The sequence below is a fragment of the Phyllostomus discolor genome, chromosome 2, assembly GCF_004126475.2.
Source record: "Phyllostomus discolor isolate MPI-MPIP mPhyDis1 chromosome 2, mPhyDis1.pri.v3, whole genome shotgun sequence".
NCBI classification, from domain to species: Eukaryota; Metazoa; Chordata; class Mammalia; order Chiroptera; family Phyllostomidae; genus Phyllostomus; species Phyllostomus discolor.
In genome coordinates this window covers 6,448,330-6,465,694 of record NC_040904.2, presented here as the reverse complement: position 1 = coordinate 6,465,694, position 17,365 = coordinate 6,448,330, and the positions used below count along the sequence as shown (strand labels likewise).

Here is a 17,365-nt window from a genome sequence, read left to right as displayed (position 1 = left end):
AATAGAAATAACTAGCTTTGCTGTAGTTTAGGGAGACCATTTATGAAAGGGACCCTCCTGTTTAGGGATTTATAACTCAATATTTCATCCTACAATCAATATTTTTAAATGAGTATTTTTCTACCCTTAAAAATTGCTTTGTACCCAGATTCATTTCAAATTCTATTTATAAAAGGAGGGTCTAGTCATCCTGAAAATTTTGGAAAATAAATGCACGAGGAGGAAACCAAAAAACTACATCTAACCCACCGAGTCAGAGCTCACCCATGGTGGCAGTCCACCACGGGGGGCGGAGCAGAGCGGGGGCACAAAGGACCCGCGTTGGCCCTGGGATCACAGCTGGCAGCTGGTGACCACCAGAGCTGCGCCACAACCCCCGATCCCAGAAATGGGGGGTCCGGTGGTGAAGTCAAACATCAGCTCAACAAGCAGGACAGAAAGCCACTCAGACAGACGCCGAGGCTGCTCTGCGTAAGCCGAGGCTTCCCCACTGGCTGAAGGCCGTTGCCGCCGTGTGAAATCTCGGCGTGATGTACAGGCAGCGAGGACCGGAAATGGCATCATCAGCCTCTCTGTCATTTCCGTACAGCGCTACTGCTGCAACCATTAGCAAGGTTTGGAAGTGGCTGTAATACGATGCAATTTATTTGCAAGCCCACGAGATAGAGCTGTTTCCACGGCAGTGTAAACACCTGGCACCATGGACCGGGTTTGTGTTTGTTTAGAGCACACTGGCAAAGCATGCCGGCGCTGGGGCTGTGGGCGGAGGGAAGGGCTGGCGCTGGAGAGACGCGAGGGAACGTTTGGAGGTGGCACAATAACCTCCACGTGTCTGATCTCATCATCGATGCAGCTAAAACGGTAACTTTTACAATACCTCAACGATACCCCAGTAAACCTGATCTGAAAAAGAAGAGAAAGGAAAGAGTGTCCCAGAATCGGCCTCTGTCGGCCACCCCAGCCCTGTTCCTTAGCAGCTGTGTGACCCTGGGCTGGCCACTTACCTTCTCTGAGCCTCAGTTTCCGCTTCTATAAAATGGGAGTAACAGCACACCTACCTCACCAGGTTGAGAGAACCAAATGAGTCTAAAGTCAGTCACGTTGCACAGATCTGGTCCCTAAAGGGGACCTGCTGCAAAGTGATGGGAGAAGAGGCTTCACAAAGCTCCGCCTTTCCCTGTTCCTTCGCACTCTGACGGCTGTCAGTCAGGGTGACGAAAGTGCATGGGGCTCAGCAGGTGGAAGACCCGGAGGAGCCCACGGGTGGCCGAGTGGCCGAATGGCCGTGAGCAGGGATTTCAGAGTTTGCATCCGGGCTTCTCCACCCGCTCAGCTTTTCTTCCTCAAGGATGATGTTAAACTAAACGTGTGTGTCATCTCACATGGCTATTATGAGAATCCAAAAAAGAGAGAATATTAGCATTTGCCACCATTTTTTCCCCAAAGTAAGCAGCGTCTACCTGCTAGCTATTCGGTTACTAATTTCAGTGGAAGTTTCCTGGGCCTCTGACCCCGGCCTGGCTGTGTTTCATGGGTTTGCTACCCATCACAGCTGGTGGTCGGTTTGTTTTCCTAGAAAGAGCAGCCGCAGGAGGAGGGTAGGACGGCGACCAGAGGAGGATGGCGGAAGGAGCTGGGAGAACTTGTGGCCCCGAGACAGCCTGTGTGTCTAGCTCAGTCCTCAAACTCTCCAAAGAAAACTCTTCTGCATCCAGCCCGCTTCCTTTTCTGTCCTCCCTTAGATTCTGCTCAGGAAAAGGCTGTCAGCATAAAAGCCAGATGCTTTCTAGAACGGCAGCTGTGACCGAACGGAAGGCACCAGGCTCACGGACAAAGACACGCATACCCCCACCTATCATTTCCCTCCGAGCACGCAGGAGGCACCCGGTGCGAGCCGAGAGATTTGCTTTCTCTCTCCATCCTGAGAAGTGATGGCTGACCAGCCAGATGCCAAGAGAAGAAAAGAAGAGGAAAAACTGTCAATAAAAGATCAATGCAAAGGCAGAACCCAAGATGTGCCAATAAACTGCCTTACGCTGCCGCTTGAAAGGCAAACACCTCGTGCGGATGGTGAGGGAAAAGGAGCAGGCGTGGCCAGCCTTTTAGAGCTAAGTCAAACCTGTACTGGATCATGGTAAAAATAGCAACCCCGCCCGCCCCCTCTGGAATCATGTGGTTTGGGGAGGACTTTTATGTTTCAAGGGCCGGAGAAGCTGACATGAGGTCAGAAAAATCCACACGTGGTGTGTCCAGATTACGGGAACTGGGCACCGAGAAAGACTCATCTTTGCTTTGTTTTCACAGTAACATCGGCGTTCCTTTCCCCCAGCCCCTCCCCAACACAGCCAGTGAGACGCAGTGCGGGTTGTAATCAAACCAAGGCAAAGGCTGGCCAGAGACCACCGAATGGAAATGCCCCCAGGGCCAGGAGAGTAATGCCCTGATAGCGGTCGCTGCACAGCCAGCCACCCCGGGCATGGAGGGTCACTCACCATGGCCACGTGGCTCCCCCACGGCGGAGCCAGCCATGGTCTGCTGAACACAGTTCCTTCACCAGGGAAACAAACAGGTGAGCAGGAGGAGAACACACGCAACCAAAACCACTGGGAAACAACAGAAGCCACATTCAGGGCTGAGCACATGATGACGCTTCCAGGTTTGGCAACGACGCTTCCTGCCTTTGCACCGAGACACCAGGCTCCGTCTCTGCACTTGCAAACAGCGTAACACTTCTACTGCACGTGCAAACAGCGTGACACTTCCACGGCAACAACACTAGGAAGTGAGTATGAGAACTACTGCGATGTGATAGGGACAGAGTTTAAGTAAGACACAGAGAGGTCTCACAACACACCCAAGGACCTAGAGCGGCTGAGTTGGGGGGATGGAGTTTGAATCTGGGTAGACTGGCTCAGGGTTTTGCACGCTTGCTGCTGGCTTGGAAGAGGGAAGGCCTGGCTTTGACGACCTCCTGTGCCACCGACAACACAGATGTTTATGCCTCAGTCCATGAGGTGGTAGACCCTCCTACCTGACCCTCCTCACTGTGGAAATCCACATCTCACGGAATTCTGTGCCTGAGAATGCATGGACGGTTGCATGGGGAAAGATGGGGTGAGCACACTTCACAAGATCGTCGGGGGCCCTGGTACCGACCGCACTGTCAGGGTGCAGCCTCCACTCTGACACGACACCTGACACCAAACCTGCAGGCGTGTGCCCTGCACCTGGGAGGTCGTGGCTCCGGGACCATGCGGACGGCTCTCGCTCGGCTACCCTGGGTACTCTGGTTTGTGTTAACCAGCTTCATGGATGCGTACGCTGCTCCTACGGGAGCCAGAGCTCAGTCCTCCTACGCCGCCTGCTTGTGACAGAGAGCAGGTGTTGACTTGGCATTCGGGCTCCCCAGTGTGCTCCTCCAAGACGGGGTTATCCGAGGCTTCACGAGCTACAGACTTTCTTTTTTGGTCATGAAGAAGCAACCAGGGTTTCCCCTCCCCACCCCCCAACACTCTACTGAACAAAAATAGCTTCAGGACACAGCTAGAGCCCGAGGTTGTATACTCTTAGAAGAAAGGGGCATGCTTTGTCTTAAATCAGCTGTCAGAGCTCAAGCCAATCGAGATGCAGATTAGAAGTCAGGATAGAAGCTCCCTGGGCCCTGGGATCAGCCCCTCCCTGGGGAGGAGAACCTTCGAGCCACCTCCCCAGGAAGACAAAATGCACTCGCTGCTGCCCCTGCCCCCAGCACCACCTACCAACCCGGTCCCACTGCTGTGTCTCCTTCACCACAGAGACTTGCTCCATACTTTATTTCCAAATCTCTCCAAAATCCAGAACAACACAATTGGCTAGAAAATAAGCCCTGTTGTTGTTTGGTTAAAGGTTGCTTTCTAGGGACAGGGCAGGCGCTCACGCCCCTGAGGTGCCTCCTATCTGCGCACATTGACCTTGGCTCTTCCTATGGTGAGAACTCTTTGCATCCCAAGCACAAGTGTTTCTTTAATGGCACAAGCCTAAGACATGTGCCCTCGGGGTCCCTGGCATGGCAGACCCCCGGGGAGAAGGTGAGGACAGGAGACGAGTGCAGGGCAAAGGTCTCATGGCACAACAGGCCGCCGAGGTGTTCGTGGGAGTGAACAAGCAACGCTCCGTAAGGACGTTCAGGGTGGGGATTGGGGGGATTTCTCACATGGGGGTTACAGTTTCGCATGTATCTGACCTTTAAAAATTGTAGACTTCCCAAGTGTTTTTGAATTGGTTTTTTTTTTCTACTCCATCCTCACAACGGACTTGCAAGGTCAGCCAGCATGGCTTGGCTTGTTCAAGCATCCTGCTAGGTGGGTTCACTCTCTGTCTATCTATCTATCTACCTACCTACCTATCCTACCTATCCCTTTGTTCCACTAAACAGCAATCAGGCAGCCCCACTTGCACCCAGGTGTGCAGGAGGAGAGACGCCACCCTCATGGCCACGTGACTTGTGCCTCTGGCTTAGAAAGTCCCCATGCTCAATTGAATGCTCTGTCCTCATTGTCCTGATCATCTTCACGATGTTCAACACGGAGCCCCGTGGTTCTGCTTTTCCCTGGACCCCGCTGTGTCACCAGCCCCGTCCCTGCAGCCTGGTCGCAGGCTCATTCACGCCTCCCGGTTCCCTCTGAGCTCCTGCCACTTCGCAAGAGGTCTGCTGTAGAGGCGGATGGTGGAGCGAACCATTTCAGAACAGTTGCTTGTTTTTATTTTATTTACTTTTTTACTTAAAGATTTTTATTTATTTATTTTTAGAGAGGGAAGGGAGGGAGATAGAGAGAGAGAGAGAAACATCAATGTGCAGTTGCTGGGGGTCATAGCCTGCAACCCAGGCATGTACCCTGGCTGGGAATCGAACCTGCGATGCTTTGGTTCGCAGCCCATGCTCAATCCACTGAGCTACGCCAGCCAGGGCTTGTTGCTTGTTTTTAATTCGCCTCATTTCCGAGGAGATCTGCTTTGCCCCTCAGTTCATGCCCTGCTGCCTTGCTGTAATACTAAAGGGACTTGGGGACAGGAGCAGGGTCCCCTGAGGGCACTGCTTGTAGCTTGAAAGTCACATTACGCTGCATTTACATTTTTGTCATGTGCGAATTCAAAATCCTCACCCACAATTCAACCGTAGGGGAGCTCTCGCCTGAATTTCAGCCAAATCTGGCTCTCAGTAAGAACTCAGCAAAAAAAAAAACAAAAACCAACAACGATGACTTGGAAATTCACAGCACAGTGCCCAGAAAATGAGACGAATCTGCCTTGAAGATGGGAAAGACGGACTCCAGGTGAAAAAATAACAATGAATCTGCAGGGGGTCTTTGGGAGAAGCGCTTGACAAACGGCTACATCTATTTTAAGCAGGTATCTTCAGGGAAGAGGTAAAATAGCCCACGTTTCGGAGGTATGGAACATGGCCAGAAATAATATTTCCATCGTGGCGCTGCGTTATCTCACTGTTTTGACAGGACGTGTGCATAGGTGAGAATAGAGCTGTAAATATCAGAAGAGCCCATGCTCAGGATCCTGAGAGAAGAAAATAATAATAATATTTGGGAAGCCACCACAGGCTCCGTGACACACGTGTGCAACGGCCCTCCATGACGGACAGGCGCTAACGCTCAGATCCCACGGGACGCGGATTACACACAGGCCTCCCTACACCTGCCCGGACATGCCTCATTCTTAGAACACAGACCTTCTGAGATGAAACAAGAGGCACAATTCCAAAATTCTCACTGACCATCCTCGTGTCATCTGCTTCCAATGCGCTGAGCAGGATTTTCCCTTAACACTTCCAGGGGAAGATACGAGAGGTCAGTAGAACCCAGACATTCACTGATAAGCCTGGGGGAATGTCCGGCGTGCTTAAAGCAACTGATGCCACGAGGCAGGGGGTAGGAATCCGCCCTGGCATCCCAACAGACAGGTATCCATTCGATGATCTTGAAGACCACTGGATTCTCGTGTGGTTCTAAAATTTGTGACTTTTAAGATTAACCCTTTGTTGTGTGGCTATTCTTCCATCCATGTCACATGGCACCCCACTTTGCTAAGCTGTGGCTCCACTGGGGAGGTTTTCCTGACCCCTTCCTTCTGCTCCTCCCGGGGCCTGCCCAAGGACACTGCCCATGCTTCCCTGGCACTTGGTCCATAGGGTGAATAGAGCTGTCCTCCATGTGGACCCTGGAGTCCAGTTAACATCACATGATTCTCTCCCCCCCACCCCACTACCCCATAAGGTCTCTGAGGGGCGAGGGCCATGTGTTACTCACTCCCCAGCACAAACCCCAGCACAGACTGGCTTCTCCATCAGTGTGGGTTCAATGGCATGTGCTGGGGACATGAAAAGGTGTAGGAGTCACAGTCCCTTTCTTTGAAAGTTTCACAATTTAGGAGGCGGAGAGAAACATGACTGACAAAATAAGGGATCGCCGGTGACCCACGCAGTGCTTTTGACCACAGAAAGGGCCACCACTCCCTGCGTAAACATTTTCTAAGGGTTTCGTCTGGGGGTTCAGAATGCTCTTTCTTATGCAAACAGAGCCAGGGAGGGCCAGGCAAGGAACAGAGGCACCTTGCACAAATGCAAGGTCAGGGCGGCTCTGCCAGGCAGGGCAGAAGAGGACTCGGCCCACGGGGGCCTTAGGGAGCTGGTGCCCAGGAGCCTCGAGGCCGACACGCCCCGGCTTCCCCCTCTGGGCCTGGAGGGCAGGGGCGGGTGGTCAGTGTGGACACCTGACTCTCTGAAAATAAAGCAGAAGACCTGGTGAAGGAAAGAATGTCTTTGTCAAGACTCCTGTCGTAGTCCTTTTTTTACCGGAGACTAATAAAAAAATCCAGGACAATATTATTTTTAATACATGTCATGTTCAAGTCCTAAATGGAATTGGGACAAGTGAAAAAAAAATTGGGTTGGGTGGAGGCATTGGCAGGAAATGAGAAATTTAATAGGGTAGGAAATGTGTATGTGAAACCTAGACGGCTTTTCCTCAGACGCTCTGTGATTCTGAACAAGATTCGCCTTTGGGCACGCGCTTCCCTAGTTTAAAATGACTGCTTTGAGTGGAACGACAACTCTGGCCTCCTTTACTTCCCTGAATTCTAAGTAGGACCATGGCAACGACAGTCTCCCTCGAGGTCAGTGGCCTTTAAGCAGGCTGACCGTCCCCCAGGGAGAGGCAGAGCCACGGCATTCAGCGGCCCCTGCACCCAGCACAACTCTAGGGGGCACTGTTGGCACAAATCCCAGTGTGACGACACCTCTGGGGTTGTAAGGTGCTTAATTCTGACAGTCGTGCATAGTGAAAAGAACTCAAGCATTTCTATTTACATCTGTTTAGGATCGCAGATCAATAAGAAAAAACTAGGCTTAACCAATAGCTAATATCTGGGTTGATGTGACCATTGTCACCTGGCGGGTGGGGAAGAGCTGGGGTCCCAGGGTCCCCTCACTGTTGACTTGCTCTCAGAACATGGCCCAGGGCTGCACGGTGGTTCCTCGTGCCCCCCTAAGAGGGTCCGTAGATTGTATGCTCTTCCTTTAACTAATCTCCCAGCAGCAGGTAAGTGGCTTTGAGAAATTCCTTCTCGGTCACGCACTACCACCTGGATGAACCTTGGAGACGCCGTGCAAAGTTAAACAAGCCGGCTGCAGAAAGACAACAACTGTGTGATCCCACGGACACCCAGGAGCGGGAGCCCACGCAGACCCAAAGGGAGCGGAGCCATGTGGACCGGGGGACAGTGGGACGGCCGGGACACGGGGGGTGTGGTTTAGTGGGTGTAGAGTTTCAGTTGTCCAAGATGAGAAGGTTCTGGACCTCTGTTTCTCAACGGTGTCCATAAAATGAACATTCCTGAATGTTACACTGAAGAAGGGGTAAGATGGTACACTTTCTATGTTTTCACCAAAACGCACAACGTGTCCACAGACTGAAAGCGGCACCAATACTGGCGGCAAAGCCGCCACAGATCATGGGGAGTGCTAACTGACCTTCCACTAGGAGAGTACCTGCCAGCGCACCCGCAGGAGCTTAAAAACCGGTTGTACCAGCCTCAGAAAGAGGCGCAGTCACCAAGACCGTGTGAACGACAGATTCCCAGGCTTTCCCATGGACGATTAGCCTGTGCAAGCCCAGGCTGTGCCTCGCAGCGTCGGCACCAGTTAACAGAGCTGTCACAGTCAGCTCGCTCACTGAAGGTCTGGTTCGCTGCACCATTCTCCCAGGGTGTCCACATTCATTTCTGCGTGTTCCATAACCACACCCCACATATCAGCACAGTAGCACAGATAATTTTTAAATAAATCTTAAAAAACTGTGCCTAGGCCCTGGCTGGCATAGCTCAGTGGATTGAGCTTGGGCTGCGCACCAAAGTGTCACAGGTTTGATTCCCAGTCAGGGCACATGCCTGGGTTGCAGGCCATGACCCCCAGCAACCGCACATTGATGTTTCTCTCTCTCTCTCTTTCTTTCTCCCTCCCTTCCCTCTCTAAAAATAAATAAATAAAATCTTAAAAAAAAAGAAAGATACTGTTTCTTTAGAAAAAAACTGTGCCTACACACTCAAAAATGTATCTTTTTAATATTTACTTTTGTATGTTTCATAACCACACTTCACATGTTAGCCCACCAGCGAGTGTGCATCACTTTAAAATGAGTTTTTAGAAACGTATGGTGTATACACACTCAAATTTCCTCCTGAAAGGGCGCAGTGACGACATCGGCGGAGACAGCTCGCGGAGTGACAGCCGAGGCCCCGGCGGGCAGCCACCCCTTGCCCTGTCCCAGAGCTGTGGGCAGACTGACCGGAGACTGGCTCCCTTGAAGCTGATGAGCCTCAGATGTCAGCTGGGAAACCCTGGGCGATGGCAGAACAATGACAGCCAATGGGAAACGTCGAAGGAGGGAACGGGCAGGACAGGGACCTCGAGAGGCGGGGACAGAATCCCAGGGAGTCACCTCGGCCCCTTTGGGGAGGAGGTGTCCCAGGGCAGAACGGTGTGTTTTGCTGGCTGCCGGCTCCATCCACAATTCTTGGAAACGAACGAAGAGATGACGCATTTTAAAGGTGATCTCAACCCCCTCGCCCCATCTTGGGTGTGGGTAGGTTCGGGAGGACACTGGGGTCTGCTGATGACCCCTCGCCCCCCACAGAGGTGAAGAGACTGGCCCCCCGGGTGCTCCGGCACGGTCACGCTCAGGCTCACGGGTGGACGGGTTCACGGCGGCAGGGATTTCCCTGCGAGTCAAACAAGGGTGAGGAAACGCGACAGAGAAAAGCTCCGGCGCAATGAGTCATTTGTCGGGCTCGAGAAAAAAAGTTCTACTTTTCTAACAGGTCCTCATGGAACAGTGGCTGTTCCTTCATAAGGGAATTACATATGCAGGAATCTCCCATTTTAAAACAAGTGTAATTTCTTAATTCGTTTTTAAATATCAGAATTTAGCGCCCTGGCTGGTGTAGCTCAGTGGATTGAGCGCGGGCTGCAAACCAAAGCATCGCAGGTTCGATTCCCAGTCAGGGTACATGCTTGGGTTGCAGGCCATGACCCCCAGCAACCGCACATTGATGTTTCTCTCTCTATCTCCCTCCCTTCCCTCTCTAAAAATAAATAAATAAATAAAATCTTTTAAAAAAAAGAATTTAGCCACATGGTGGACAGAGAAAGTCTATTGACTGCACAACCGACCTTGGGACAAAGGGAGAGCCTGTCTCCTTGTCACGTTTTTACCTCCTTATGTCGTTAAGACAAATGCTGATGAGGATTGTCAACCGCTGGGGCCCTCTTTTCAGGTGTCAGATGACATTAAAATAACTAGTCACCCGGTTAGACTCTTGGCCAAGGCCCAGGCGTGGTGCTGCCGGGACCGATGACCAGCCTTCTGTCGCCCACCCCACACCAGGCCCCGTCCGTCACACCAGGAAAAGCATAGTCTCAAACCAGTCCCGGCGCAAACTCGGCCAGCAGATCATCAGAAACTAGTATTTGAAAACTGACCCTCCGAGGGCATTCCAGATCCCTGAGGGAAGCGGTGAAGTATGGATGACGTGGGAGAGTTCAGTCTTGGCAAAAACCACGATGTCCCCGCACTGGGGACAGAAGAAGCCTTGCAGAGACATGAGCTGGCCCCCTCTTCTCTGGTCTGGTGCCATGGCCATATGAAAATTGCCTCCTTTGCATAGCTCACGCTTTTTTGGCTTCCCCCTTCCATGTTCTGCAAGGGAGTCTTCCATTTGCGGATGATTACCTCCCTGCTCCACGATCCTAATTTGTCTCCCTTCTCTCTGTAAGGTGGCAGTCGCCGAGCACAATATAAAATAACGGCATTTAGCGGGTGATTGATTTTCCCGCTGGCAACGTTATAAATACGGCCAAGCCTTTCCCTTTCAGAAATGAAATGAGAAGTGATTCAGTGCGATTCCGGAGCATAAATTTAAGGCTATTTGCGAGGCACAAAACAATATTCAAGCAGATTGATGCCTGGAATGCGTAACGTATGCTGAATCCGGATCGTTCGTGCAAAGCTTGCAGCCCAGAAACGAGGGCTGGGTGTGCAGGTCTGGGCCAGCGCCAGGTGCGTGCGGCGAGCTTGCTCGGCTGCCAGCACAAAACGGAGACCTGTTCTGGGACGTTCTCCTGCCCGCACCCGAGAGGCACCTGCACCACATTGAATGGAAACTGTTTCTCTGTTCACATTTACACCTCGTTCCGTTCCGATGACAGGGAGGGGAACTGTAGATTCTACGCCTGGAGGTGGCGGAGAGGTGGGGACGGACCCTGTTCGACTGCACGGGGCGGGGTGGGTGCAGGATTCCACGTCCAACTTCCCAGGAGAGAAATGCAACTCGGTCTCTCTTGGCATATGAGTTGTCCTATATTCCTATTTCCAATATAAATTGATTTAACGTATGCACCTATAATTAAAATACGTGTTGTCATTAACATTAACACGGAGGATCCGTGTTTCACTAGGAACTGCAGTATTTAAATGTACCGTTTGCTCTCTGCACCCCTGCCTCCAAGCACGTGCCCACATTTGCTGATGGGCTGAGGGCGATTCCGCACGAGGAGCAACCTGACAGAAGACCAGCCCAGGTTCCTCCTGCCCCATGGCCCCCTGTTTTCCGCAGCACCCGCCAGGATCCCTTTTGTTTGGATCCCACAGAACTTATCTGAAATGAAACAACCTCAATGGGGACAACCCTGAACTCCCGGATATTAAAATTCTCCATCCCTCCTTCAGCTCCCCTAGTTGCCTTTACATGTTCCCAAATGTCAAGGGTTCCTTTCTATGGAGATTCTTCCCCGGCTTTTCTCATTTCCTTTGCCCGCCGTGACAGCATTTGTTTTGCATACATCTATCAATGCATCTCTTTCCACTGTAGGAGGATTTAAATGGGCAAACACAGGCTTCAAACCGGGAGCGCAGAACAAAAGACAGAACCTTTCCTCTCCAAACCTATCTGGGCCACAAATCTTAACATCTAGAAAAGGGGGTCTGATCCGTCGGTCCCAGTCACTGACAAATCCACCCCCCGAAACCCACGTGTTCCTCCAGCGGCTGAACATCAGCAAGTGCCCGACCGGGAGCCCGGCCTCGCTGATGACACGAAGTTGCCCCAGCCCTCAGGAGGTGCACCATCCAGGCAGGGTAATCCCAGTAAACAGAATGCAGCCCTGAATGCCTGCGACAGCCTGGATGTTGTATGTTTCCAAACTTCACATTCTGAAATCCTAACGCCCGAAGATAAGGGCACTAAGAGGTGAGGCTTTCGGCAGCTGAGTAGGCGGTCGTGGGATGATGGGGCCCTCGGGAAGGGGATCAGTGTCCTGTTCACGGAGACCCTGAGAGCTCCCTCGCCCCCTCCCCCAAGGGAAGACTCGGCGAGAAGTCTGCGACCCAAAAGACAGCCCTCGCCTGACGGTGCTTCCCACGGATCTTGGACTTCCAGCCTCCAGAACTGTGAGCAATACATTTCTGTTTTTTTTATAATCACCCAGCTCTGGTATTTTGCTCTAGCAGCCCAAACAGAATAAGGCAACACTGTAACAGCAGGACCCTTAACTGTGTTTTATTAAAATACCAGTCAAACATAATACAAACCTGTGCATATGCAGCCCTGAAACGCCTTCTTCTCCCCCCGTAGGAAGCTCTTTCCAGAAAGTCGTTCTGAATTCATGCAAAGCCCCAGGCTCGGGCTCATGATATTATTCATGCATTCAAAGAGTACAGTGCACCCGGTGGACGAGAAACAGGGCCGCAGACGCACGGTGAATGCCTCCCACCCAGGAGAGCACCGCGACGGAAGCAGGCGGGCAGAAACCAGAATCTTAAAACAACGACGCAGAGAACGGGCTCATCATAAATGCAAGGCCCTCCCCGTCACGAAAGCCCCTGTGTCCCTGTCATCCTGATCGCACGATGCCACCCGGCCTTTAATAAAGTCAGCTGTGACTCATGTATTCAACCTTGCTTTCTGAAAATAAAATAATAATAATAATAATAATAATACATCTCGCACCCTGGCGCTCTTAGCATTCGAAGGAGAAAAACAGTGAGGGTTCTCAGCACCGCCGCCTCCCTTGTGACACGCAGGGAGGGGGGGCCCAGCTGCGTGGAGGCCCCCCCACACTCGCCAGCCCCGCACACACGGCTGTGCGTGAAGCTGTGGCCTCTTCCGGGTCAGGAAAAGTGGAACTTCCAGCCCACGTTGGAATTCGTGTCCCCCTGAACCTCCTGTCTCCGGTTAGAGGGGAGAGAGTGTCTGTCGTTGTGTGACTCAGCAAAACCTTGTGGATCTCGCTGAATCTTCCCATACCGTCACCGCTCTACATGCCCAAGTGAGGGCGACGCCACGTGAGAAATTCAATTGTCCTTTGACCTTCTGTCGCTAGGCCTTGGGGGCCAGCTGCAAAACCCACATGTTACGCAGTGACCCTCAAAGTCTGTGCTCAACTGGTCTGTACAGCTCCCTGCAAACCTAATCGTCCATCCAGCGGCCAGTGGTCCGGTCACGGTGACGTCATCAGGGCGCTCGACCATAATCCTTGTCCCTGCCGCTGGGTTTCATCTGACCGTGTGTCTCACCAGCAGGGTGCTCTAGGGCTAACTAGGTAAGCCCCAAACCAGCGTCACATGGTATTCTGCAACCAATGGCTACTTTAGACAAAAGAAAAATTGCGTCTTTCCTACGCCCCCACCCCAGGATTTCAGTGGGACTGGCTTCCCACTGAAGCCAGTTTGCAGTCTCTGTCCAGCATGATACCGCAGCTTCCTTCTCTCTTTAAAGATGTGATATATAAGGCAGTAATTTCTCATTCTGTGCTAAGGGCAGACGTGTGGGTCTGAAGATTTGCCCTTAAATGTCCTTGGTGTGATCAAACCACGCCTCTGACAGACAGTCCTGTTCTTGTGGCCAATGTCTGGGTGGAAGAAACGGTCATAACCTTGGCACCGAGTCGCAACCTCCCATCCAAGCCGATGAAAGAGAGGCACCCGTGACGGCGAAACTGAAGGCTTACGAGGATGCTTTCCCAGAAGGGTCCCCACTCTAATTAACAGCTGTCAGCTGATGTGTTATGCAACCGCAGCTCCCCCACCCCACCCCCTCATAAACAGGGCGGTGGTGCGTCATTGTCAAACCAGCTCTCCAAATGTTTCCCTTGGTGCACTCACGTTTTGCTGCTGGCTCTTCTAAATAACTTCTTGTGCAATGCAACCTAAAAACACACACCTGGCTAAGAAAACAAGGCTCATTGTTGTTGCTCACGGGACTCTTTTCTTTTAGATAGTGAGAGGTGGCTACTCAAAGGGGACCTTCCCATCCTTCCGTGCGGTGCCTGGGAGCCCAGCAGGGAGCGGAGAGGGTGCGGTGTGTAAACTTCCACTTGGCACCCCGGGTTTCCGATCGGGCTAACACCCCTAGGCCTGCACTCTGATCCCTGCTGAATTATCTTCCCGTTTATTTCTAGATTGCTCCAGGCACATCTGACACACTTTAATACCGAAATGTAAATTAGACACCCCCACAAACCACCTCCGCTCTCTCACATTGCCCTAAATTTGGACTTGACTTGCCTTGTTATACTTGAGCTGCTCTTTTCAATCATGTGTCATTCCCCCAAAAAAGCATTGTCACCAGGGACAAAGAAGACATTGAGTGGTAAAACCGCCCAGTGTGAAGCCAGCTCCAGGCTCAGTTTCCCCCCCACTTTCCGTCCCCTTAAAGGATGGAGGACCTGGAGGAGCAGAGCCTACCCCCGGGAGCAGAGGGTCCTCGGAGGGTCTGTCCACCCAGCCGGGCTCGTGCACTGGCCCAAGGGGGCAGCCGTGCGCTCGGGACTCTGCCCTGGGCACAGCAGCCTGACGGCTGGAGTAGGGACTCTTCGCCCGCCAGCCTCCAAGAAATGCTGAAGCCAGAGGGTGTCTGACGAAACTCCCTGCTCTGACCCTTGCAGCAGTGGGGTCCACGAGTCAATAAAGGCCATCCAAAGCCCGTCCCTGCCTGACTGATCAAAACTAGAAGCCACGAGTCATCCGTCCGACTCAAGAGAAGCTCGAGGAGAAAGGGCAGGGGCAGGGGAGTTTCCAGTCCCCTCGCCAGAAAGGAGCTTCTGTTCGACTTTATTAAATGTTTTAAGCAGATTAAGGTTTGGTCAAAGGGAAAATCCCCCCTCTCCAAGGAGCACACCCCCAGAAACCGGGAGATCAGCCAGAGGGCTGGTCACCCCGAAGGCGGCCAGCGGGCGGGGCTGCACAGGACACCAGGGGGAGGTGGCTACCGGAGGGGCAGGGGGCGCACGCGCAGGAGCAGGAAGGGTCTCGTGGGCAGCTGAGGGGAAGACTGTGCACCTTGTGGGATTTTATCCAGAATCACAGACCGAAGGCAGAGAATTCTTACAGCCGCCTGCCAACGTGTCCGATGGAATGCCGGGGCTGGGCAGCTTTAATGCTGTGTCCAGAAGAAACGAGGTTGGGACCCCAATCATGGGGTGGGGTCTGGGACATCTGCTGTTGCCCCTGGGGACCCGCAGTTCAGTGGGCACCTCGGAGCTGGGGCATTCGAGAGAGCCCAGCAGAAGGGGGTGGTGGCTGAGCCGGCGAGGAGGAGAGCTGGCGGAGCGCCCCCCCTTCTCTCCGGGACAGTCCCCAGCAGCTGACTTGATCAAAGAAAGGGGGCCCCGGAGCCATGCTGGTTTCCAAGTCCTTCTGCCACATGAACCACCAGGTCGTGCATAAAACCTGCCGCACACAGCCATCCCGTCTTGTTGCAAGCAAGGTGAGCTCACACAGACAACGTTCTGGAATCTCCAGAGTCCAGCAGAAAGTCCCCCACCCAGGTGCGTAGGAAATGGAGGCCAGAGACTCATTTCCCTGTGTCCACTCCAGGGCCCCACCTCCTTTTCCTGGGCTCCCGCCCTCCCCCTCCTCCTCTTCCTCCCTCTCCAGCACCTGCTGTGCAGAGAATTCTTTATGCACTTGGACACCGACATCTAAGTTGCAGTTGGCTGCCCAGCATTGCAGCCCAAGCTCTGGCTCTGCCACCCCCTGGTGGCTTTGAACTAGTTGACCTTGAACTCCATGCCTCAGTTTCCTCATCTGTCAAGGGAAGATAATACCAGCACCCACCTTACCAAGTTGGTGGGAGGCTCACATACAGTAGCTGAGGTCGCTGGGCCAGTGGGAGCTGCTGCTGTGGATGCAAGTGTTGTGGGAAGGGTTCCGGCCCTTCCACCTTCCTCCCCACGCTCGCCCGCCCCCTCGCTCGAGCCTTCGGCTCCATCCCAAACCCCTTCCTAAATTTTATCAGGCTTCCCCCGCGGTTTCTCCCTGTCATGTTTATATCAGAAGTCACCCATCCTAGAGATCAAAGCAGGGGAGAAACATGTTAGTTCCGAAGTTGTTAATTTTACTCTAGACTTCCAAAAAAAGAATCTCCCATCTGCCAAAAAAAAGGGGGGCAGAGAAGATAAAAGACTTTTCAAAGTAATCATTTAAGTGCCAACCCAAAGGAAGTGAAAATGGGCTCAGTTGCAGAGTTAGAGGGAAGTGATGTATACGTAATGCAAACGTGCCCCATTAGAAAGAAAGAAAATACGATCTTTAAAAAAATAAAACAAGCCCCGCCGGCGTGCCCCACCAAAGTGTATTCTGTATAAACACATTCAGGGAGGTGACTTTCAATTTTAAATGGTCACTCCTCTTCTGCCAAGGCTCTCCCGTGTTGGGTGCAGGGGCACACGGACACACAGACTGTTCACAGTCCGACCGAGGTGCCTCTCCTGCCCCGGCACCCAGGGAACGGCAGACCTCATTTGCACAGCCTGTGTGTCCCCGCGCCAGGCAGGGGCACCCCCTCCCCACCGCTCTTCCCAAGAAGCCGGCTTTCCCCACGCCGCCTGCCTGCTGGCTCTCCGAAAGGTGTTCCCTACAGCACACACACACACACACACACACACACACAGGGAAGTAGCACAGATCTTCGTGAGACACTCCGACAACCGGCTTTCTCTCCCGAGGGCTAACACCCAAAGCGCTTTCCCAAGTCGCCGTGACATCGGAAGCCCACGATGCATCACCCCTTTCTCTTTCTAAGGCGAATGTTAAAAGTTGCAGACTGAATCCGTTTCTTTCTGCACTTGCCCTGCAAAGCTGGCTATAAATAGTGTCGGTCCTCGGAGGAGCAAAGAGTTCCAGGGCTGCCGTGTTCTCCTTCGCGTTTTCTGAGCTAGCCGAGGTCCCTGCTCATCACCGCTCCGCCCTCCCCGCCCGGGGTGTCCCTCCTCCAGGAGAAACGCCGCTCACCTCGCTCATGATGCCTTCACCGCAGCGCTGGTCCTGCTGCTCGCACGGAGAGCACTGCTGAGGGGTCGCTAGTCCGCGGGTCCTGGCTTTTCTCTTAAAAAGGGCTGCCGGGTGGCATCATGCCTCCCGCGAGCCAATGAGATGCATTCACCTGTCTGAGGGCCTGGCAGATATCTGAGAGCGCCAAGGGCCCCCTAGTGGCACAAAGATGGAACGCACACCACCAGGTCGCTGCTCCAGATTCTGCAAGGGAGAGAGGGAAATGACCAATTTTTTTTTTTTTTAAGAAGTCCAAGTGACCAGAGGGGAGAGAAGAGGGAATTTCAGGGGAGAATGGGAAGGGTTTACAGGAACAAATTTAAAGGACACATGGACAAAAACTAGGGGGAGGGTGGTAATGGGAGGGATGGGTGGGCGGGCTGAGATGGGAGTAAAAGGGAGAAAACTGTACTTGAACAAAGATTAAAATTTAAAAAGTAGTTTAAAAACAAAAAATAAAAATCTATCTAAAACCAAAAAAAAAAGTCAAA

At 52.6% G+C, this 17,365-nt stretch overlaps 1 protein-coding gene across 1 annotated transcript in view; it reads right to left on the bottom strand.

Annotated features, from left to right (window-relative positions):
• PCP4 (Purkinje cell protein 4) overlaps positions 1–16,975 on the bottom strand; it is a 54,578-nt gene extending 37,603 nt beyond the window's left edge. The window contains exon 1 of the mRNA XM_028505059.2: positions 16,836–16,975. Coding sequence (XP_028360860.1) covers positions 16,836–16,844 — 9 coding nt within the window. The 5' untranslated portion in view covers positions 16,845–16,975. The remainder of the gene's footprint in view (positions 1–16,835) is intronic.
• Between the last annotated feature and the right edge of the window lie 390 nt (positions 16,976–17,365).